At 40.3% G+C, this 25,111-nt stretch overlaps 2 protein-coding genes across 5 annotated transcripts in view; both read right to left on the bottom strand.

The window, feature by feature from the left end:
• Positions 1 to 4,316, bottom strand: part of STARD9 (StAR related lipid transfer domain containing 9) — a 127,921-nt gene extending 123,605 nt beyond the window's left edge. Inside the window, 2 exon segments of the mRNA XM_057723627.1 lie at positions 173 to 242; positions 4,195 to 4,316. Coding sequence (XP_057579610.1) covers positions 173 to 242; positions 4,195 to 4,241 — 117 coding nt within the window. The 5' untranslated portion in view covers positions 4,242 to 4,316.
• An 8,032-nt stretch (positions 4,317 to 12,348) lies between these two features.
• On the bottom strand, positions 12,349 to 25,087 carry HAUS2 (HAUS augmin like complex subunit 2). 4 transcript variants are annotated; one of them, XM_057721864.1, is made up of 6 exons: positions 24,962 to 25,087; positions 21,524 to 21,616; positions 21,089 to 21,158; positions 18,927 to 19,059; positions 17,544 to 17,652; positions 12,349 to 15,924 (listed from the first exon to the last, which is right to left on the bottom strand). In XM_057721864.1, exons 1-6 carry the CDS (start codon positions 25,052 to 25,054, stop codon positions 15,715 to 15,717), a joined length of 708 nt encoding a protein of 235 aa, XP_057577847.1. In that variant the 5' UTR covers positions 25,055 to 25,087; the 3' UTR covers positions 12,349 to 15,714. The 4 variants fall into 4 exon arrangements, with proteins under 4 accessions (XP_057577847.1, XP_057577849.1, XP_057577848.1 ...); XM_057721866.1 differs by having other exon boundaries at positions 21,524 to 21,563; positions 24,962 to 25,068; XM_057721865.1 differs by lacking the exon at positions 21,524 to 21,616 and having other exon boundaries at positions 24,962 to 25,068.
• Positions 25,088 to 25,111: the final 24 nt, after the last annotated feature.

Here is a 25,111-nt window from a genome sequence, read left to right as displayed (position 1 = left end):
TTATATTTGTTTTGTGGTTGGTTAAAGCTCTTCCCACAATTCCCCTTATACACCCTGCCTTCTCCCAATCTCCCTCTCTAAACACATTCATATATACACCTTCATCCCAGAAGCCCCTGTAATAATACTAGCTCCTCAGTGGAAAGAAAAATGAAAACAATTTCAGGCTCACCTTTAAATTCCTGATTTTTGCCACTTTGCCATCAACTTCCACAATAATTCTTCCCCCTTCTTTGGTCTCCCTAGAAACAAGATACAAACCCATATGAGAAGAAATTAATTTTTTTAATTAATCAAGAAAAGAGCAGCTGAGACCAGTCCTATTGGGACAAAGTGTTTCCCTATTGCTGTCTCAATAACTGGGGTACCCATCTCCATAAACAGCTATAAGCATTATATCAAGCAGCCCCCTAGCTGGCATGCTTCTCTGGAGAGTTACAATTTGGCTTGCGAACAGTGAAGAGTCACCATTAGTGGGCACCCTCTATGTGTCAGGCATTGTATTAAGTGGAATATGTACTATACTTCATCTTATGCAATCCTCTTAACACACCCTCCTGACATAGCTTCCTAACATATCTTCATTTTTATGGATGGAAGACTAAGGCTGAGAGAAATTATGTAACTTGTCCAAGGTCACACAGTCAGCAGTGGCAGAGGTGAAATGTAAACCCAGATCTGTCTAACCACAAAGCCATATGCCTTAGAAATCAGGCTTGGAAACCCTTGAGAATATCCTTGGTTCAGCACACAGCATGACATCACTTTTCATTTTCTCTGATATTTTGAGCACAGAAAATAATGAAAAAGGTTTTGGAGTCCTCTCTATTGAGACCTGAGAGCATATTTCCCAAGTCCTTTCCTTATGTCTTCTTAAATCAGAATTAGAGCCAAGATCCTTAAGAATTTTCCTGAATTGCAGTTATGTAGTAACCCTTCTAACAACTAACCAATCCCTAAATTCACTTTAAGGGGCTTAATCCAAGTGATCCATACACCTGAAGCCCAAAATGAAAGGAATACACTCCATTCTAGGTATGAAATCCTTTTTCACAACATAAAGAGCTTTACCTAAAGTGCTCAGGGTCAGAATGTTTCTAGATGAGAGTTAACTCTTTAGTACTTTTCCTACTACAACAAAAGTTACCAATTTAATTACCCTAGGCCTGGGACCTGAAAGTTGAGAAAATATGTTCAGCTTCATTTTTATCTTTCCTCAGGGTTCCCAGGATGTGACCTTGAGGATTTCGGCGGTGGGGGTGGCAAGGGGTGCACAGTGAGACAGGGGTCTTTAGATTTAAGATTATTATTTTTTTTTTAAATGCTGTCAGTGCATTTGGGACAAAGCCCTGGATAAAAATTTTCCCTCTTCCAGAACGGACTTGAGGACACAGGGTTGGGAGGGGGCGAACGGGAAGCTGGGACGAAGTGAGAGAGTAGCATAGACATATATACACTACCAAATGTAAAATAGCTAGTAGGAAGTTGCAGCATAACATAGGAAGATAAACTCGATGATGGGTGATGCCTTAGAGGGCCAGGACAGGGAAGGTGGGAAGGAGTCGCGGGAGGGAGGGGATATGGAGATATATGTATAAATACAGCTGATTCACTTTGGTGTACCTCAAAAACTGGCACGAGTGTAAAGCAATTATATTCCAATAAAGAGCTTAAAAAAGAAATTTTCCCTCTTCCAGGTGATGGCATTTCTGTTACTTAAATTTCCTCAAGGCCCTGATGCTCTTTCTTTCACATTTCATACTAGACAGTACTTAAGGCAGCAGGGATATTCTTTGTCCCCCAGGATCATAAAACTGCACCCTCTGGCCCCAGCCCTTAGCTCCCCTAAAGAAAATCTTTCATCTTTGGTGTTAGGATATTTTTTTTCCTTTTTGCATTTAAAAATGTTTTATTCTCCCCCCCACCCACTATAAAATACACAGGTTACAGTAAATTTGGACAATAAAGAAAATAAGGGGAAAAATGCAATAACTTGCAAATCTATTTAATCTATGTTTTAAGTGAGCCCTTTCTTGAGGATTCATCTAGGACTCTTTAGCATAAAGCAGCCAAAAGAAAAAAGGGTCCCGAACTTGACCTCTTGACAGAAAGATATAACACTATAAGTGGGTGAGATGCTGCTCCTCCCCTGCCTGGACCACTGCCATTGGTAACCTAATGGTTCCAAATATTCTAGAACAAAATCAGGACAAATTAAAGTTGAGCAGAAAAGAAAGGGCACCAACCTCAACTGGGCAGCTGACTACACAGAGCTCAAAAAAAGTCTACTGGTACTACTACCACTTGTCTCTGGGTCCTGAATTCTACGTACAGGCATTCATTCCTTAGGGTTAAAGGTTTTGCACAGGAATAAATCCTCAGTTACATGTTTACTCCTAGGACAGTGTTTCTCAAAGTGTGGTCCCCAGGCTACCTTCATCAGAATTACAAGAGAAGATGGGGCTAGTTAATTTGAATTCCTGTTAACAAGTTGCAGTATAACAAGCTTCCCAGGTGGACTGTATTACATCTCCTATAATTTGAGAACTGTCCTATAGGAGAAAGTAGCCAAACCATTTCCACATGTTATTTATTCATTTGTAAAACTTAAAAAACAAAACAAAAACAGATAGCTAAGAACAGGGAGGAATAAAAATAGCTATTAAAAATTACATAGCTAGCACTTTATTGGACACTTAAAATAAGCCAGTCTCTGTTCTAAGTATTTTTAATGTATCCTTTCATTTAATCTTCACAGAAAACCATTGAAGTAGTTATACTACTTCACAGACTTAAAAAGAAGAGCACAGAAAGGGAATACAGTGCATGAAAAGTAACTTTTGCCAGGGCCTTCGGGAGTGTTCCAGAACCTACAGTTTTGGCAGAAGAGAACATATTCTCTCAATGATGAATGATTTGGGACAACAAGGGGCAGCATCTTATGAGACGTGGATTTTCTGATTATGAGAAACAACTGTGAGGTAGAAGGGACGGCACCAAAACCATCTCCCATATTATCATTTTACTGATGGTCTGTCCTAGTCCTACTGAGCAAACAGGTATTTGAGAAAGAAGCGCAACTTTTCCGTAATCTCAGGAAAAAGCGGCTTGGTCTGGTGAATGGAATTTTGGCTCTGCCTACTTTTAGATCTTAAACAAGACCATTTTCTCATCTGGAAAAGTAAAAAAATGGAAGCTTGATCTCTAAGATTTCTTTCCAAGTACCACACAAAATCCAATGACTTTGTTAACTGAGTCTGTGGTTTCCAAATAGTTCCATTATGTGCCTTCAGGTCCCAAACTACATTCTGCCAGCTTTATCTCCTACCACTCACCTCCCTCCACACACCATCTCCTCAAACAACTGAAACTTTTCAGTTTCTTAACAGCCTAAGTCCGTCACTCAAAGCGTTCTCACACAGACTGCTCTTTACACCTTCTCCACCTGTCAGCAAACTCTAACAGCTCTTTTAAAAACGTTTGGGTTCAAACGCCAGCCCTTCTGTGAAGCCTTCCCTAACTTTCCAAACCTGTGAGTGGAAAATCAATAAGAAGGTTAAGAAATTATGTGGCTGGACCCTGGATGCCTCAACAGCTCAGAAATGCAGGCTCAGATTCACGCATGAGGAAATGGGCACTGACTACGTTGAGGGAAGGGGTTAGAATGACTGTCCCCTTCTTCACAGTTCTGCTGTGGAGCACAGAATGAAACCACAATCTCTCTGAGCCTCAATTTCCCTCTCATGTCTTACAATCTGCTTTCCTCCACATCTTCACAGAGAAACCCATGTGCACGCAGGGACGCACACAATTCTGCCTCAGTCCTCACAGGTCCTCCAGAGCACCAAAAAGAGACAGGAGACCGCCCGATCCCTCTCCCAGGGAGAAAGGCCCAACGCATGCATCAAGACTTGAGCCGCTGTCCCTCAAAACTCCTGCTGGCAGGACTCCAGGGACACTGATAGGGCAGCCCACCCTGAAGCCATCCAATAACCGCTATCCGCAAGGGCACTAACCGAAAAGCCAACCCGAGCGGCCTTGTCCCGCCAGGCCTTTACGGTTTCCGGACGCTGGCCCCTCGGGCCACTTTGTGTCTGATTTCTCCGCGCCAGAATCACTGGAGGGAGAGGCGGGGACCTCGCCCTCCTCTCAGCTCATTTGACGCCTCAGGCGCCCCCTCCCGCCCAGACTCACCTCTGGCTGAGGGGCCGGACCCTCACGGCCACCCGCACATGGGCCATCCCTCGGCCACGGCTCAAACCCCGCAGGTCGGCCCAGCTGCAGCATCCCCGGCCCTAACCCCAAACCAAGCCCCAAGCCAAGCCAAGCCCCAGCCCAGCCCAGCCCAGCCCCAGTCCGGCCCCGCCTGCCCCACGCGCCTCACGGGACGACCCCGCCCATATGCGGGCGGCAGCCCGGCTGGGGCGGTGCCTGCCGAGCCTCGGCCAATCCTTAGCTCGGTGGGCGGGAGGACGCCCAGGCAGCCCCCGCCTCGCTCCGCCCACGCCCCTCACGGGACGGCCCCGCCCCAGGCGCGCGGCAGCTGCCTGACCCGGGCGGTGCCTGCGGAGCCTGGACCAATCCTGAGCCCCGCGGGAGGAGATCCTGGCGGGGTGGGGCAGGCTCCCGCCTACTAGGAACTAGCTTTTGTTCTCCTGTTGTGCGACAGTGCTATAAAAGTCAAGTAAATCCGTAAGTTTAGTTAACGCCAGACAGTTTACAAAGTAATTTACTAAATACTTTTATTTGCTGCGTTTGCCTGAGCTGTCAATTCTGTGGTTAAATTTTAGGGGCAGAAATGAAATGGGGAACACCGATGTTTTTGCAGTTGCCTGCAAGGAGCATCGTCTTTCTTTGAAGAGGCACTGGAGTTAAAGGAGTTTAGAGTGCTCACTGGCGAGCTTCTCTAGATTGTGCTGGAAGCTCATAGCCACCCTGTTGGTGGAGGGAATACCATCGGGCAGAAGTGGTTCATTAATACATCCAAGAATTAGGTACTGAGTACCTACCAAGAGTCAAGTGCTGTTCTAAGGTCTTGAGGATACAGTCCCAGCCTTCGTGGAAATTAGAATCCACAGGGAAGAGAAGAGAGAATAAATACATGAATATATAATATGTCGAGTGGTGCTAAATGCAGTTTTTTGGAAAAAGCACGGTGAGGAGATTCAGTAATGATCTCTGTGTGTATGTGGGGGAAATGTGCTACTTTATATAGGATCTTCAGGAAAGGCCTCATTGGTAAGGTGACATGACTAGGTCTGAATAAACTGGGGGGGGGGGGGGGAAGGGTTCTTGCATATATTTATGTATTTAACAAATATTTCCTAAGTAATCACCTATTATGACCAGGGACGTAGCAGTGAAGAAAACAGGCAAACCCCTGACCTCATGCAGCTTGGTGAGAGAAACTAATAATAAGTAAAACAATGTAAGTAAAATGTAGGGGCACTTCCGTGGTAGTCCAGTGGTTAAGGCTCCATGCTCCCAAAGCAGGGGACCCGGGTTTGATACCTGGTCAGGGAACTAGATTCCGCCTACCGCAACTAAGACCCGGTGCAGCGAAATAAATAAATATGGAAAAGAAAGAAAAAAGTAAAATGTATGTCAGATTGGCTAAGGAGTGAAATGGGATGGAAAGTGAGTAAGGAGGGTGTTGAAACTGTAGATAATATGGCCAGGGAAGGCTTCCATGAGAATGGGATGAGAAAAATCTGAAGGTTGTAAAAGAAGTCATGCTGTTAGGTGGAAGGGCAATTTCAGTCACAGGGAACAGGCCGATGTAAAGGCCCTGAACTTGGAGAAAGCCCAGAATGTTAGAGGAACAACAGGAAAGCCAGTGGGGGTTGCATGGAGTGACAGAGGGGGAGAGTCATAGAGGTAGCATGGGGCCATGTGAAGCCTTTGGATTTTATTCTAGGTGAGCTGGAAAGCCACTGGAAAGTGTTAAAGAGAAAAATGAAATTATACAATGTATATATTTTAAAGGATTACGCTGGCCACTGTTTTGAGATTATTCTGAGGAGTGGGGAAGGGCGAAAGCCCAAGAGGGACCAGTCAGAAGGCTATTTTAATACTCCAGTGGCAGTGATGCCTTTGCTTTTGTGTCAGACATGTTCCAATAGTAGTTTACTATCCAGTCTCCTCTCTCATCTATTTTAAGGACCCATCCCTAGAGTATTGGGACAGCTGGTTTACAATTCAAATTTGCCTGGAATCCTAGTCTTCTGAATGGCTTCTCTACTTGCTGTGCTTTGCAGTGGAAAAAACGGCTGTATTAAGAAAAACAGTATGAAAGTTCCTCAAAAAATTAAAAATAGAGTTACCTATGATCTAGCAATCCCAGTTCTGGGTATATATTCAAAGGAAATGAAATCACTATCTCAAAAATATATCTGCATCCCCATGTTCATTGCAGCATTATTTACGATTAGCCAAGATGTGGAAACAACCTGTGTCCATCAAAGGATGAATGGAAAATTTAATATATATATGTATATATATATAGTGGAATATTACTCATCTATTAAAAAAAGAAGGAAATCCTGCTATCTATGATAACATACATGGGCATTATACTAAGTTAAATAATTTAGACAGAAAAATCCTGTATGATCTCACTTGCACATGGAATCTAAAAAAGCCAAACTCATAGAAACAGAGAGTAGATTGGTCGTTGCCAGGGCTGGGGTTGGAGGAAATGAGGATATGTTGGTCAAGGGTACAAACATCCAGATATAAGATAAATAAGTTCTGGGGATCTAATGTACAACAGGGTGACAATAGTTAACAATACTGTATTGTACACTTGAAAACTGCCAAGAGAATAAATCTTAAATGTTCTCACCACCACTACCATCACCAAAAAAAAATAGTAATTATGTGAGGTGAAGGATATATTACCCAATATTAAGGTTTCACAATATGTACATGTACGAAATAATCATGTTGTATAATTTAAACTTCCACAATATTATATGTTAATTATATCTCAATAAAGCTGGGGTGGGGGGGAGTATTGCTGCATTAATATATTTCTATCTGGACTTCCTGGGTGGCGCAGTGGTAAGGAGTCTGCCTGCCAATGCAGGGGACACAGGTTCGAGCCCTGCCCTGGGAAGATTCCACATGCCGCGGAGCACCTGGGCCCGTGCGCCACAACTATTGAGCCTGTGCTCTAGAGCCCATGAGCCACAACTACTGAGCCCATGTGCCGCAACTATTGAAGCCCATGCACCTGGGGCCCGTGCTCCACAACAAGAGAAGCCACTACAATGGGGAGCCTGCGCACCACAGTGAAGAGTAGCCCCCGCTCACAGCAACTAGAGAAAGCCCGTGTGCAGCAACAAAGACCCAACGCAGCCAATAAATAAATAAATAAATAAAAATTAAAAAAAAAAATGTATATATATATTTCTATCTTGGGAATTCCCTGGCAGTCCAGTGATTAGGACTCCACACTGGTCAGGAAACTAAGATCCTGCAAGCCATGTGGTGCAGGATCTTATATCTATCTATCTATCTATCTATCTATCTATCTATCTATCTATCTATCTATCTTCAGTTTGGAGAAGTTGGCATAACAATATCCTATATTTTTAGTTATGTCACTCATAAGTATGTCTTTGAAAGATGAGGACTACCTTTTTAACATAACCATAATACCATTATCACAACTGAAGACAGTTTCTTAACACCATCAAATACTCAGCATTCAAATTTCCCTGATTTTCTCATGTTTTTTTTTTAACAGTCTCTTTGTTTGAAACAGGATCCAAATAGTTTGGTTGATATGTCTTTTAATCTTTTATTCAGTAGCTTCCTTGTGCCTCTCCTTTTCCCTGCTGGCATTTATTTGTTTAAGAAACCAGGCAGTTTTCCTGTAAATTTCCCACAGGCTGGTTCTGCAGATGGATCCCATGGTGATATTTAAATATTTTTCTGTCCTCTGTATTTTTTGTAACTTGGTAGTTCAATCCAGAGCCTTGATCAAATCAATTTCACCTGTCTTTCTATTTGTGCTATTTGCAGCCGCTAATGAGCAGCCTCTGAAGTAATTAGATCATCACTTCATTAGGAGCTTAAAGGTTCCGGACCGAATTTCCACTATGGGACGGGGGATGGTCCCCACATTACCAAGCAATTCTCTAATACCAGCTGGGTGTCCTACATTTCAATTCAGTTCTGACACTATCAGAGATAGCATTGGATTCCACAGGTTGAGTCAAGTCCCACAAGATGGCCCTCCACTTCTGACTTGAGTCACAAGCCCATGTTGTTACCTTTGCTTCTGACCCACTGGCTACAGATTAGAGATTCTGAAGACCCCCTCCCTGGGTATGATTAATTTGCTAGAGCAGACTTCAGAACCCAGCCCAACATCCAGGTTGTTACTTTTACTTCTGACCTTACTGGCTATAAAATCAGAGGTTCCCACAACCCCCTGTTTGGGTTTGACTCATTTGCTAGAGCAGCTCACAGAACTCAGGAAACCCGTTTACTCACTAGATTACCAGCTTGCTACAAAGGCTATTAAGGGATATAAATCAACAACTAGTTGAAGAGATACATAAGGTGAGGTCCCAAATAAAAGAGCTTCTGTCCTTGTGGAGTTTGGGACCTTGCATGTGACACATAGGAGTGTCCTGGTCCCTCAACATGGAAGCTCTCTGAACACCATTCTTTTGGGGTTTTATGAAGGCTTCATTACATAGGCATGGATGATTAAATCATTGGCCATTGGTGATTGTTTAAACCTCCAGCCCTGCCTTCCCATAGGTTGGGGAGGGACTGACTAAAAGTTCCAGTTCTCTAATCATATGGTTGCTTCTCCCTGCAACCAGGCCCATCTCTCAGTGGGGTCCAAAAGTCACCTCATTAACATAACAAGTGACCCTTTACCAGGCTCATCACTTAGGAAATCCTAAGGATTTTAGGAGCTCTGGGCCAAAAAAAATGAGACAAAGACCAACTATATATTTCTTATTATAAATCATATCACAAGGTTGCAAAGTGATAAACTCTAATTTTATCATTTTTCATTTATGATTTGAAATACTTATAAAGAGCAATTTTTCCTCATCAACTAAGAGACAGGTCACATAGTAAAGGCAGGACAAATGCTTAATTGTTTCAATTACTAGTTCTCAAAATAAGTTGGTTCCCTAGCACTTTCCAAAGGTGGATAATGACCTGTTGTTTTTGCTTTTAATATTATTATAAACTCATGAATTTAAGCATATTTGGTTTCAGCCTACTGCAGTTACTATTCTTTTTTTTTTTTTAATTTGGCTGCGCTGGGTCTTAACTGTGGCGTGCAAGACCTTCGTTACGGCTTGCAGGATCTTTAGTTGCGGTATGTGGCCTCTTAGTTGCCGCATGCGTGCAGGATCTAGTTCCCTGACCAGGGATCTAACCTGGGCCCCCTGAATTAGGAGCGCAGAGTCTCACCCACTGGACCACCAGGGAAGTCCCTGCAGTTAATATTCTTGATAGCCAAAATCATCCCAACTTTGGCCAGTGGGAGCCTCATTGACTTTTGACTCTGCTCCAGTAGTCTTTGCTAGCTTCCTTTATTTCTGACATGACAAGAAGTTCTAGGTGCATCTTGAACATGTTCCAAATGTGATACCAGCCTTTTCTTCAAGGATTTCTAGTTCCTTTATGTCTCTATTTTATTTTTTTAATTAAAAAAATTTAAATTGAGGTATAATTGACATATACCTTATATTAGTTTATGTTAGGCCATAAAATAAGTCAATAAATTTAAGAGGATTGAAATCATATCAAACATCTTTTCTGACCACAGTGGTATGAAACTAGAAACCAATTACAAGAAGAAAACTGGAAAACTCACAAATATGTGGTGATTAAACAACATGCTACTGAAGAACCAATGGGTCAAAGAAGAAATCAAAGGAAAAAATTTAAAATATGTGAGACAAACAAAAATAACAAACATAACAAAATTTATGAGATGCAGCAAAAACAGTTGTAAGAGGGAAGTTCATAGCAATAAATGCTTACCTTAAGAAACAAGAAATATCTCAAATAAACATCCTAAATTTACACCTGAAGGACTAAAAGAAATTCCCAAAGTTAGTAGAAGGAAGGAAATAACAAAGATCAGAGCAGAAATAGTAAAATAGAAACTACAATAGAAAAAAAAATCAATGAAACTAAGAGCTGGTTCTTTGTCAAGATTTTTTAAATTGACAAACCATTAGCTAGACTTACCAAGAAAATGAGAGGACTCAAATAAATACGATCAGAAATGAAAGAGGAGACATTACAACTGATACTACAGAGGATTATAAGAAATTGTTATGAACAATTATATGCCAACAAATTTGACAATCTAGAAGAAATGGATACATTTCTAGAAACACACAACCTATCAAAACTGAATTATGAAGAAATAGAAAAATCTGAACAGGCTGATTAACAATAAGGAGATTAAATCAATAATCAAAAACCTCCCAACAAACAAAAGATCAGGACCAGACAGCTTCTCTGGTGAATACTATCAAACATTCAAAAAAGAATTAATACCAGTTCTTCTCAAATTCTTCCAAAAAATAAGAGGGAACACTCTCAAACTCACTTCACAAGGCCAGCATTACCATGAGGACGCCACTAGCAAAGAATATTACAAACCAATATTCCTGATTAACATAGATGCAAACATTTTCAACAAAATATTAGCAAGCCTATTTCTATAATACACCAAGAGGATCATATACCATGATCAGGTGAGATTTATTCCAGGGATGCCAGGATGGCTCAACATCTTCAAATCAATCGATGTGACACACCACATTAACAAAAGGAAGGATAAAAATTTTACGATTATCTCAGTAGGTGCAGGAAAATCATGTGACAAAATTTAACATCCTTTCATGACGAAAACACTCAACAAATTAGGTATAGAATGAATGTACCTCAACATAATAAACATATTTTTGGAACTTATTGCCTAAAGGAATAAAAGGAATAGCTTAGAAAGGGAGTTACCAAAGTCATCTTTGTTTTGGTTATATCTAATAACGGCAATGACTTTCAATTACTGTGTACTAGGAACTGATTGTTTTTTAACGCATTATTTCATTTAATTTTCTCAAGAATCCATGAAGTAGGTACTGTTATCGTCTCTTTTTAGAGATGAGGAAAGTGAGATTGATATTAAATAAGTTAGAAAGAACATACAGCTAGTAAATGGTGGAATTTGGATTCAAAACCAGGTCTAACTCCAAAGCCTTTGCTAGTACTCTCCATATTGTAGTAGCTAAAAACAAGCCCTGTCTCTAAATCTCCTGAACCTGGGGGTGGAGATGGAGAGAGGAGTATAAAATTAAGCTGAGCTTGGGGAGAAAAAGCAGTTCAGATTACTGACATCCTATTCCATGATTCCCACCTATTGTCAGGTATTCTACAGAAAGCCTTCCATCCAGCAAAGTTTTTCAAGTAAATCTTCATTGACGAAGGTAAATTTTCATGTCCCACAAAAGCTAAGACTCAGAAAAGAAAATGTAAGTTACAGAAAATTTTATTAGCATCTACTGATCAAAAATAAGTATATGTTGCCATCTAGAGGTAAACTGATATTTTTAATAAATTTATTTATTTATTTTATTGGCTGTGTTGGTTTTGTTTTGTTTTTTTTTTTTTTGCTGTGCGCGGGCTTTCTTTAGTTGCAGTGAGTGGGGGCTACTCTTCGTTGTGGTGTGCAGGCTCCTCATTGCCGTGGCTTCTCTTGTTGCGGAGCACGGGCTCTAGGCACATGGGCTCAATAGTTGTGGCGCACAGGCTTAGTTGATCTGCAGCATGTGGGATCTTCCTGGAGCAGGGATCAAACCCATGTCCCCTGCATTGGCAGGCAGATTCTTAACCACTGTGCCACCTAGGAAGCCCCTAAATTGATTTTTAATAAAGAAGTACATTCAGAATTTGTGTAGGGTCTCCTTGAAAACGTAATGTCACCACAACCTTCAGGAAATGAATGACTTTTTGCTTTTACTAGCCTTCCACATTAAGAAAATAAAGTGATTCAAAATCCCAAGATTTTGAATCCTAAGATATTTGACTTCTATTTTTTTACCCTAAATTCTGGTAGAGCAACATCAGAGGTCTATTGTCTCCCAGGAAAAGTTCATAAACTGCTAATGAGACTCCTGCTCTTACTACATCCTAATATAAATCTTTTCCTATAAATATTTATGAGGTATTTCCAAAATGAGAAAATATAACTTGGAAATGGTGAAAAAGGAAAAAGTCAAAATTAAAAGAACTCTAGAATGTGATCTGCTTCTCTTGAACTATAAATAAACTCAATTACATAAGTATATTCCCCAAGTAGAATAAATCTCATATAAATTCATTTGTTTTACAGACATCTCAGGAAATTTCACAATATATTGATTAGTTTTATTAATATCTCAACTCTATATTTTACATGTCAAGAAACCCTCTGGGTTTTCCTATTCCTCAGACTATTTTCCTAACTTTATGGAAGGTTTGAGAGGAAAACAGAGGTTAGGCTGGCAGAGTCAGCAAGGAGAAAAATAAGAAAAATGCTGGAAAAACCAGGCAACATCTCAATTCCTTCAGAATAGTCTTCATAAAGTGGCATCATTCTCATGTTGGAAGTGAATTCACAAATCTCACCACCTTCTGGTGTTAAGTAGAAAGACGTTCAGAGCTATTTTTTGTTTGTTTTTAGTATCCACATATCTAGAAGCTGGGGGAAAAAAAACTGATCCACAATTATTGACTCCAGCACAGACTAAATTAGCTTTTCTCTTTGTAGTAGACCTCAGTCTCAACTTACCTCAAGCTTTTGTCAATCAGATAACCTGTATGCTTACATTTTAATTGTGTATGCTAAATAAAAGAATCTGTCCTTCCAATCACATAGGATTCAGACAAGGGCCACAAAAGTTTAGTTAAAAATCATAGGTTTATTTTTTTTATTTTGAAAAAGACATAAAAGTCAAAAAAGCAAAAATAAAAAAAGCAAAAATAAAACCCAAAACAACTGGGTATGTTAATAATTGTGACATATGTGATGTAAAATATATACATATATATACTCATTTATATATGTATGAAATCACATGAAGAAAAAGCTTAGTAAGATGTTTGAAACCAAGGCTGGGCTTGAACAGATTTCTAATGAAATACAACTAAAAGTTTTGCTTAACGTGTCTAGGCAATGTTGGGCAATGTTCAAGAAATTATGACCACTCTTCTTCTATATATTCATTTGCTAAGGTCAGCAAAATAGGCTTCAAGATGTTGTTTTAGCAGGATAGTTTTGGTTAATGATCCTGTTTCCTTATGAACTACTACTTAACTCATCCACTATGTTGAGTTCTTCTTGTTTTTATGTGTGACAAATACAAGGATGCGTGAACTCTGGTGATAGAGAATGCAACAGTATAAAAATATATATTTTTTTAATTAATTTATTTTATTTATTGGCTGTGCTGGGTCTTCATTGCTGCACATGGGCTTTCTCTAGTTGCTGCGAGCGGGGGCTACTCTTCATTGTGGTACGCAGGCTCCTCATTGTAGTGGCTTCTCTTGTTGTGGAGCACGGGCCCTAGGCGCATGGGCTTCAACAGTTGCGGCACATGGCCTCAGTAGTTGTGGCTCAGGCTCTAGAGCACAGGCTCAACAGTTGTGGCACACGGGCTTAGCTGCTCCATGGCATGTGGAATCTTCCCAGGGCAGGGCTCGAACCCGTGTCCCCTGCATTGGCAGGCGGATTCTTTACCACTGCGCCACCTAGGAAGTCCAGCATAAAAATATTGAAGCATACATTTAAAGCAAAAGACCACCCTGGTGGTCCAGTGGTAAAGAATCTGCCTTCCAATGCAGGGGACTCCGGTTCGATCCCTGGTCAGGGAAACTAAGATCCCACATGCAACTGAGCCCACCTGCCACAACTACTGAGCCCCAGTGCCTAAACTAGAGAGCCTGTGTGCCACAAACTACAGAGCCCATGCGCTCTGGAGCCTCACCACAACTAGAGAGAAAATCCGCACCTCACAATTAGAGAAAAGCCCCTGCACTGTAACTAGAGAGAAGCCTGCATGCAGCAATGAAGAGCCCAGGTGCTGGAACAAAGATCCCCGTGCCACAATTAACACTCGATGCAGCCAAAAACTAAAAAATGCAATAAAATAAAAGTAAAATAAAAATTAAAAAAGCAAGAGATCCCCAAGTCTGAAAATAAGCCAAGAGCAGTTGTACTACTGAGAGAAATGAAAATATCCTGAGACTTCGTGTTAGTATACCACTCATTTTTTAAAATAAACTTATTTATTTATTTATTTATTTGGCTGTGTTGGGTCTATTTTTGCTGTGCGCGGGCTTTCTTTTTAGTTGCGGTGAGTGGGGGCTACTCTTTGTTGTGGTGCGCTGGCTCTTCATTGCTGTGGCTTCTCTTGTTGCAGAGCATGGGCTCTAGGCACGTGCGCTTCAGTAGTTGCAGCACATGGGCTCAACAGTTGTGGCTCATGGGCTCTAAAGCACAGGCTCAGTAGTTGTGGCGCACGGACTTAGTTGCTCCACGGCATGTGGGATCTTCCTGGAGCAGGGCTCGAACCCGTGTCCCCTGCATTGGCAGGCGGATTCTCAACCACTGCGCCACCTAGGAAGCCCCCACTCACTTTTATATGCATATTAATCTCAGGTAAAATATCTGAGCTATTTGCAAGGTAAAACCTCTAAAAGTTTTACCATAATGTGCCTTTTTCTTTGCTTTGCTCTATTTTTCTTCTTTGCCTACTTCTAAGGCTGCCAGTGAATATCCTCTAGAATTGCTTTGTGTGTTGGGTCATCAAGACCCTCCTCCCTCTCCGCCCTGGGAGGATTCACAGGACTCAGCATATACTGTACTCATGGCTATGATTTACTACAGCTAAAGCATAAAGGCAGAAGAGCAAAGGGAAATGTGTTCGGGGCAAAGTCTGGGGAAAAGCAGGCACAATCTTCCAGAGTCTTCTGCCAGTGGAGTCATACAGGATGTACTTAATTCCCCCAGCAACTGAGCTGTGACATGTGTGAAATGTTGTCTACCACAAAAACTCATTAAAGATGCAGTGCCACGGGTATTCTTGTGGACCAGCCACATAGGTGGCTTCTGCCTAGCATACACCAAAATTCCAGACACCCAGGGAGAAAGCAGGTGTTCAGCACAAACCACACTGTACAAATACCTTAGTCACAGTGAGCAACTCTTATCAGTGAGAGTGGAGGGAACCCTCTTGAAATCTAAGTTCCCAGATGCCAGCCAAGGACTAAGCTTATAAGCAGGCCTTTCAAAGGATAGCAGTCAGGTCTGCAATTTTACTCTTTCTGCACAATTAGTGACAATCCCATAGGAATAATCAACATACTTTCAGATTCAAAACTCTTCTAACTCAGAAACAAGCATTTTTTAAAAAACAACATGATAAAGTCTGCTGCCTAAGATATGGTTAATGCACTCATGTTAAAAAATTGTCATAGTTATATTTGAGTTTTACTGAAAAGTGGAATGAAAATACATGAAAAACAAAGGAAAATTCAGTTTCATCTTAACTTGGAATCTTGGCATTTCAATATAAAGAGGGCTCTTTCAGTACTGCTAGCAGCAAAGTTTATAAATACTCGTGTTATAATTGACTAGAAATGGACTTCACATGACTACATATAAGCAAAAACAGTTGATAATTACTTGGCGTTAATAGTTTGAACATTAATTTTAGAAGTAAAAGGTAAAGGAGGCACTATAACATCATGTTTATGAAGAAAATTTTCTTCAGCTAATATCTTGGGGATACAAGAGGAAACTTCCTTTTGTTGTTCTCGCCACTTGAGTATATTCTCTGCCAGTTCTTCTGTCTCAGTCACCAAAATATCCATCTTTGCTAAAGCCGTGCTCTATAGCATTTGAAACAAGGGCAAAACAGGAGAGAAATGTCTGTCATTCATTACTATATCATAAATAATTATGACACCAAAAGTTAACAACTGATCTTTTCCAGCCCCTTAATACAAAGGCTCCTATAAATTGTGCTGTTCTACATGTTCTTTTTCTTTGTGAGTTCATCTCTCCTTTGTCTTCAATGATCACCTCAATGCAGATGACCCTCCATCAATATTGTCAAACCTAATCTTCCTAAAATTCAGTCCCACATTTCAGTTTATTGGAAATCTCCATCTAGATGCATATTCAATATCTCAAACTCGATGTAACTACAGTTCAACAAACCATGACTGAATATTTACTGTCTGTGCAAGATGTATCAAAAAATAAATTCTTTGGCTTCTTAATCTCTTGATCCTACTCATCCTTAAGTCCCCAAGGCTAGAAACTTCGTTCCTTGGATATGTCCCTTGTCCAAACAGTAGCCACATGTTAGAAATTTGACCTCCAGAATCTAAAAATCTACACAATCCTTTGTATTCCTGTACTTTAAATTGTTCATCTGACTGTTCTTATTCTCCAAGTTTCTCTGCCTTTGGTTCCTCTGTCTAGTCCTCTAACCCACAGCTTAACAAACTTTAATGTGCATAGGAATCACCCGAGGAACTTGTTAAAATGTAGATTCAGATTCTGAAGCTCTAAAGTGAATGAAGTCTGCAATTCTGCATTTCAAACAAGCTTCCAGGTGATGCTGAGGCTCTGCCCGTACTTTCAGTGACAAGGCTCAATCTACTTTATCCAATATTTTCTCCATGATTAAGGTACAGTCCTGCTCAAGTCAACCCTCTGTGTCCTTCTCTAAAAAAACAAAAGAAAAAACATCCAGTGGTTCCCCAGTACTCAGACAAAGTCTAAACTTCTTAGTCTGGCTTTCAAAATATTCCATAAACTAACCCCGAGTCAATCTCCCTCTCAATACCTTTAAGCATCAGTCAAAGTGGAGTACCACTCTTTCCTCAAACTACCTGTGCTCTCTAATTTTCATGTCTTTCTTCACATTGCTGCCTTTGGCTGAACTACGGTTTCTGATACACATCCAGTTTTCACCGATTCTTCAAGATGCAGCTTCCTACTAACTCCTATTTAAAACTTTATTGAAGTATTCCTACTTCCTATCCTATTCCCAGTTTCCCTAAAGTGAAAGTAATCACCCTCTTTTCTGTGCTTAATAGACAGCATCTTCTTTATAATTCTCTGCTGTACTCATTGTGCAAATACAACACTATAAATCAGAAAGTATTTTATTCTTTCTCTCACCAAACCTTGAGAATTTGAGGGCAGGGATTGGTCATATCTGTTTATCTCTCATGACATCTATAGCATAGTCCCTTGCACAATGAAGATAACATATTTAGATAACATATTTAGAATAAAACAATGTAAAATGACTTCTAAATAAAAAGAAGAAAAGGCACCTTGATTAAAAAAGATAATTTGCTCATAATATTAACCATCAAAAAAAGTTAAACCAGGAGATCACACATTTGAGATTCTAGTATAAAAGAGCTACAGATAGCAAAAAGCAATGTGAAAGGAGTTGATGAGGTACTTAAATGCTATTGGTAATACTCACCATTTTCTTTAGATTTGCCTCTACATGAGGGATATTTCTAATTGTTTCAAGATGATCTTCTAATCTCTCAATGAAAGTTACAGCCAATTCCAGCAAATGCACCATGTATCTGAAGGAGGGAGAAAAAGAGTCAACTCTTTTTTTTTTTTAGTTCAAATATTTTGTGTTCTCTTTTTTTCCCTTTAATTAGGACTTTTAGTATGAAATAAGAGAATTACAATCTACCCAATGAGCCTTTAATAACCTTTCTGCATTCACAGAAATATCAGTAATAAAAAAGGTCCTCTCTTTCACTTTAAACAGGAAAACAGAAAGAGACAAGACTAATCGTATTTGTAACCCAACTTAATGTTAGACAAACATCAATGTTAATAATTTTCTCATATAAGTAAAAAACTTTCTCTAGGTAAAACCTCATTCCATTTCAATCTACTCATTCTTGGTAAAGGGTGAAGTCAATAAGGATAAAGGTACTTCACTAAAATAGCCTACACATGAAACTACTTTGAATCTTTATTTGCAAAATGCCTTAAAATTATTACTCAATTCTTCTGATATATATAATGTATAATATACACATTAATGATATTTAAGTATACAAACAGATACTGAATATATCCACAAGAATGGAATCTGTGTATCTATTATTTTACTAATAGATAAAAGATCTGACACTTAAAAGGAGATAGTGATTTGCTCAGGGTCAGTTAGTGAGGCACTGGTGGAGAAAGTTAGCAATCAGATTCCCAGCTTTTTAATTTTATTGTTATCTATTATTAATAATAATCTACACCTTCAATATGATACTTGCCATACTCCTATGAGAAAGAGCAACAGAAAGCATTCCCATTCTATGGACTGGGAAACTAAGGCAAAAAAAATCATTTGCCCAAGGCTTGAAGCATACAAACAGCAGAGGTGAGGTCAGAACTGTTATTTTTCTCCTTTTAGTTGACATTGTTTTTATCTGTCCCTGCTTAAACTTCTCCAATAGAATTTTTATATACAGGCAACATTAATGCAACAATAAATTTACATCATAGAAAGCTGTCTATACATAATAAAAATGATTTTTTATCCACCTTACTATATGTTATGGATCTAATTTCTTTCATTGAAGTCATTATTTATAATTCCCAAGACACAACGGGAAAAGGAATGGCTTTCTCTTCACCACTGCTACAATTCTTTAAAAGTAAAGGATTTTCTTTCTGGTTTAATCTATCAGCATTATTAATAACATTAACAGACACAATTACTCACATACTGTTTAAAGAAGTATGCTATGAAATACCTACTAGTCTAAACAAAAACTGCCCTCAGGAAACGTGTGACTGTTAACGTGACTTCCCAGACCAGGATTAGACTACTTTTTAGCTTAACCTGTGATAAACAGCTTCAAGAGGCAAATTTTCTTGGCACATGGGCTTCAACAGTCTTTGCCTGAGGGACCGCTTTTCTTTTAGCACCGCTTCCAAATGATTATTCATGCTCTGCAGAGTATGACACTTCTGAGCTATACAAACCAGAAACAGTAATTATAGTTAGCAACAGGGCAAGTTTTGAAATCACTAATACTATCAACGTCAAAAACTAATCCCACCATTTCTCCCCTAAATATCTCTCCTTTGGGCTTCCTAGGTGGCGCAGTGGTTGAGAATCCACCTGCCAATGCAGGGGACATGGGTTCGAGCCCTGCTCCAGGAAGATCCCACATGCCGTGGAGCAACTAAGCCCGTGCGCCACAACTACTGAGCCTGTGCTTTAGAGCCCGTGAGCCACAACTATTGAGCCCATGTGCTGCAACTACTGAAGCGCATGTGCCTAGAGCCCATGCTCTGCAACAAGAGAAGCCACAGCAATGAGAGGCCCGTGCACCACAATGAAGAGTAGCTCCCACTCACCATAGCTAAGAAAGCCTGCGCAAGGCAGAAAAGACCCAACACAGCCAAGAAAATAAATAAATTTATTTAAGAAAAAAAAAACCCTTTGCTATCTTTAATACCAATACCAGTTTCATTTTCAACAATTTTCTCTTACTTTTCCTACTGACAACCCAATCTAGAGCTAAATTCGTTGTGTTTTCCAATTCTACTCCTAGCTCAGTTTTTTGGGTTTTTTTTTAAGATTTACTTATTTATTTGTTTATTTATTTATTTATGGCTGTATTGGGTTTTCGTTGCACCTCAAGGGCTTTTTCTAGTTGTGGCGAGCATGGGTTACTCTTCATTGTGGTGCATGGGCTTCTCATTGTGGTGGCTTCCCTCGTTGTGGAGCACAGGCTCTAGGCACACGGGCTTCAGTAGTTGCCGCACGTGGGTTTAGTAGTTGTGGCGCACGGGCTTAGTTGCTCGAGGCATGTGGGATCTTCCTGGACCAGGGCTCAAACCCGTTTCTCCTGCATTGGCAGGCGGATTCTTAACCACTGTGCCACCAGAGTAGTCCCCTAGTTCAGTTTTTACAGCCAGAGCCATATTCTTCACATAAAGTCTTTGCCTCTAACATTCTATATGAACATTAAAAAACAAACATTTGTCTTATAAGCTACTTTTATTTCAATATTTTTCCCAGAATTCAGTTAAAAACTGTCAATTGTCTCTTCTTCTAAATTTTTATTTAGAAAAAATTTTAAACTTAAAAGTTTCAAGCATAGTTCATTGATTGAACTCCCACATACATTTCACCTAGACTCACAAACTAACATTTGGCTACATTTTCTTTTCTCCCCCTCTTTCTCTACAGGCCCATACATATATTTTTGCTAACCAATCTGAGAGTAAACTGCAGATGTCATGACCTTTTACCCCTAAAACTTCAGCGTGTATTTCCCCAAAATAGGAACATTCTCTTATACAACTATACTACAAGTATCAAATTCAGATAATTTAACATTGGTACAATACCACCAATATTTAATATAGCCTATATATAAACATCGCCAAATATCCAATAACGTCATTTATACCAAAAAAATTTTTTTCTAATCAAATATTCAATCTATGACTATACTGTGCTTTAGCTGTCAGGTCCCTTTAGGATCCTTTCATATGGAAGGTTCTTCAGCCTTTGTTTTTTAAGCTCTACTGACTTTGAAGAGCTCCTACCTTGGTCACTTTTTATGCTATTTGCAACCGCTAAGGCCACAGGAATTTTTTTTTTTTAATATTTATTTATTTTATTTTTTATTGGCTGTGTTGGGTCTTCATTGCTGCGCAAGGGCTTCCTCCAGGGCTCAGTAGTTGTGGCTCTCAGGCTCTAGAGCACAGGCTCAGCAGTTGTGGTACATAGGCTTAGTTGCTCTGCGGCATGTGGGATCCTCCCAGACTTGGGTTTGAACCCAAGTCCCCCACATTGGCAGGCGGACTCCTAACCACTGTGCCACCAAGGAAGTCCCAGGAATTCTTTTTGAGCACACAAAAAAGCAGACTTTGTTAGCTTTGGGGGCAATACCTGGAAAAATTATCATAATTTTATAGCCTAGTGCTTAAAGTAATTCAAGAAAAAGTTGAAATTCCAATGATTACTCATTTAACTAAACCACTTACCCAAAAAGGAAGGATGGACAACATCTGCTGCATCTTTTTCTAGTCTCAGGAGTTCAATTTCCAGGTTCTTCTACATTAGAAACAAAAATAACACTTAGCTCATGCAGAAAATAGCCTGATGTAAAGGCTTAAACTTTGATAAAAATGGACAGTCTTTAACTCAGGAATATTTAAGGGGAGCATGAGGATGATTTGTTATGAGAGCCCAGGGGATTTACTGAAGCTTTTCATTTTGGTGTTCGAGCCCTGATGCTGCTACTGCTGCTACTCCTAATGACTACTGTGACCATTACTACTATTATTAACTACGGCAAAGAAACGCCTATACAGCTATGTGCTAGACATTATTCTACGTGCAAGAGAATTGCTGTTGGAGCCAATTAAGATTTTTTTCCCATACTAGAAGTAGAAAGTAAAAACTCCAACATAATTTACCTGGTAGATTTCAGCTTGAATATCTGTGATCTGCTGTAGCCTGGAGAAGTTCACAAAGCAAGAAGTTGATTTCTTAGATATATTTAACATGTCCTATAGGTAAGTGAACAGAGAAAGCAGCAATATGTCAGAGAATGTTTTTGTGTGTGTTGGAATAGCATGCCCATGTGTCTAAAATATGAGGATATATTATGTTCAATGCTGCCGCTGAAAAATGAATACAGAGTAGGACAGTAGCAATGTATATCTCCTGTTTTTAAAACCTCCACCATCACAAATCCTTTGCCCAAATATTAATATTTTAAAAATAACAAAAACAAACAAGAAAATCATTTTGTACTATTTCCTAAAGCATCATGCACAGTAGATTGGCATTACTAATACCTTACCAAAGAATTCGAAGGCTGAAGTTGTTGGAGAATCACTTCTACACAAATGACCAAGATCTAGTCCCTCAGACCTTCCTGGGGCTAAAACCAAACCTTCCCGGGCCATGGAATCATCCATCTGATTCATTAAATGAACTTTATTGGTTACAAGTGATTCATACTGTCTCTTTTTGCATTCTCCTTCTCTTAGATAAAGGAATGTTTTGTCCAGGCATAATTATTCCTTGATAAAGCCTACCCACCCCCCACCTCTTTTTTATCCTTTCATTCTATGTTATACTGCTTTCTTAAATTGTAGGTTATCTCAGAATAAGAATATTATCTTGTTCATCCCTTGGCTTCAACCATAATTTTTTCTACTTTTTCTTCTTTTCTAGAATGTTAGCACAGGAAAGAACTTCAGATATCATATAGGCCAGGGGTTGGGAAGCTACACCCTATGAACTAACTGCAGCCTATTGCCTGCTTTTGTATAGCTTAAGGGATAAGAATGGTTTTTATATTTCTTAATTGGTGGAGAAAAAAAATCAAAAGAAAAATATTTTGTGACACATGAAAATTATATGAAATTCAAATTTGTGGGTCCAGAAATAAAGTTTTATTGAAACTCAACTTTGCTCATTCATTTACTTATTATCTCATGTTGTTTTCATACTACAACAGCCTAGTTGCAACCCTATGGACCTAAAAGCCTCAAATACTTACTCTCCGGCCTTTCACAGCAAAAGTTCGCTGACTGATGATAATCAATTTTATAACATTTATTGACTTAGGCAATGGAAGATTCAAGGATGAATGAAACAAGCTCTCTGCCCTTAACAAGCTCATGGTGGATGGGAAGGAAAAGGTACTCTAGACAGAAAGAAATACACATTATAAATGCTCAGTAACTGGGACTTCCCTGGTGGTCCAGTGGGTAAGACTCCGTGCTCCCAATGCAGGGGGCCCGGGTTCAATCGCTGGTCAGGCACTAGATCCTGCATGCATGCCGCAACTAAGAAGTCACACGCCACCACTAAGAGTCTACATACCACAACTAAAACCCAATACAGCCTAAATAAATAAATATTAAAACAAACACAGTGTAAAGCTGAAACAAGCTATATTTTCTAGAAGAGCTGTATCATATCACATCACAATTTTAAGCATCACTCAATTTTTAATGCACATGGAAAGATATGCATTTAAGGGATGGACTGTTTAAAGGGACCATACAATACATCATTTTGAAAGAATCAATGATAAATCCTTGTAATAAAAATAGGCAAAGTTTACTTAAAGTAAAATCATGCTACAAATCTTCAAAGTTTCCTCATTGGGTCTAGCCGTGCAGTTAAGATTATAAGATGGTCTTAAGGAGCTATGGATTGGCAGATCTTACCTGTAGGCAAAACAGGTACCTGTCTAATTAGTGTTACTTCAAGGACACTAGCAAGATCCTCCCCAAAACAACTCCCAGCCCAATTTTCAGCCCCAAATGTCTTACAGTATGAATTTACCAAATTACTTTGTCACAGAACTGAATAATACAGGTGAGAGCACTAGGCAACTTGGTAGCAAGAAAACACAAGAGAGAAGTGAGGAAGGTGAGTACTGAGGAGTGCTGTGGTTATGTTTTGCCTATTTTCCAATGCATTCATTACCACCCCTTGTTTCCCCCCAAATCTGTAAGGTCTGGTTACTAGGTCTTCAAGTAATCTAGAAAAGTTCTTCAACAGATGTTTAAACTCTTTCAAGATACTGTCACAAAGACTTCCCTGGTGGCACAGTGGTTAAGAATCTGCCTGCCAATGCACGGGACATGGGTTTGATCCCTGGTCCTTGAAGATCCCACATGCCTCAGAGCAACTACCGAAGCCCTGGCGCCTAGACCGTGTGCTCCACAAGAGAAGCCACCACAATGAGAAGCCTACGCACCACAAGCAAAAGTTGCCCCCACTTGCCCCAACTAGAGAAAGCCCACCTGTAGCAACAAAGACCCAAGCAAAAATGAAAAAAAAAAAAGTGTCACAGTATCTATCATCTATCACAGCTCATCTTAGAGATGATATAATGTGTCAGAAAAGGGAGAGCTCTGGAATCTAACCACTTCACTAGTTGAGCGGCCTTGGACATGTTTCTTGGTCTCCTTAGGTCTTAGTTTCTGCATCTTAACATTACTGTTAAGTAGGTAGTAGAATTCTCTAATGACTCTTCTAGGTATAAAAAGTGTGTTTTTCATAAATCTTTCATCATGTGCATAGTGCTAATTTCTGAGGACGATTTTACCTTTCTGTTTTTCTCAGTTGCCTTCTTAGTGAAATTCCTCAACTTCCTCATTATCTCAAAATTTCTTTCCCTTCTCTCAACCCCACTTTTCCCATTCCTTTGTCATGTCTGCCTTTTCTATTCCATTATTCCCTCACCTTCAATTTCTCCTTCCATTGGCTAGTACCTTTTGGCCTATGAACAGGCTCTTCCCGCCGAACCTAAAACTACCAGTCCTTGCGCGAATCTCCCTCTTCTCTCCTTCTCAAAATTAATCCCTTCCTCCATTCATGTTCCAAGGTCTTTCGGGTCTTTTTCGCCAATACTTTCCCCCCACTCCGGCCTTTAAAGGTGCGTGCTTCCCTTGGCGCTCTCCTGTACCCGGCGCCTGCCATAATGATTCAATATTTCACACAAACGAGCGTTCTTTGGGAACGTATGTTTTAACTACCTACCGTTATTTCCCAACCCCGCCACCCATTACAATCTAGAGGCGGTATCACTGGATGAAAAAAGGCGGGGAAACACTGGTCTATATTATCGCCCAAGAACTGACCTGGGATAATTCGCCCGCCAGATACTTGAAACACCATCTCCTCTGAGCCCCGCTTTTGGCAGAACCCACCGCCGACCAGTCACTTTTGCCTGCAAGGGCCTCGCTCCGCCGGCCTCGACCCTAGTACAGCCCCCGGCCAGCACCCTCACACCCGCCCCCGCAGCCAGCACCAGCACCTCACAGCCGTCTTCTGTCGCCACCGTGGGCACCCCCTTAATGACACCATTAAGGGGTCCCCTTACGCACCTGAGTGACCAACCCCGAGGCCACGAAATGGCCCAGGAGCAGCCCGGCAGCGTTTGGCGCGGACGCCGGGTCCCCGGGGTTCGCCGCAGCCATGGCTGGGAGCCACCTTCCCGGGTGGCGCGGAGAGTGAGTGGAACGCACCGCGCGGCT

This window comes from Hippopotamus amphibius, chromosome 2 (genome assembly GCF_030028045.1).
Source record: "Hippopotamus amphibius kiboko isolate mHipAmp2 chromosome 2, mHipAmp2.hap2, whole genome shotgun sequence".
Lineage (NCBI taxonomy): Eukaryota > Metazoa > Chordata > Mammalia > Artiodactyla > Hippopotamidae > Hippopotamus > Hippopotamus amphibius.
Note: the sequence above shows the minus strand (reverse complement) of the source record. Positions and strands in the feature narration are given on the sequence as shown.

Coding starts and splice junctions, on each gene's coding strand:
- HAUS2 (XM_057721864.1), bottom strand. CDS start 25,054: ATGGCTGCGGCGAACCCCGGGGACCCGGCGTCCGCGCCAAACGCTGCC. Junction 19,060..21,088: donor TGTCCATCCTTCCTTTTTGG/GTAAGTGGTTTA, acceptor TGGTTTGTATAG/CTCAGAAGTGTCATACTCTG. Junction 15,925..17,543: donor AGGCAAATCTAAAGAAAATG/GTGAGTATTACC, acceptor CAAATGCTATAG/AGCACGGCTTTAGCAAAGAT.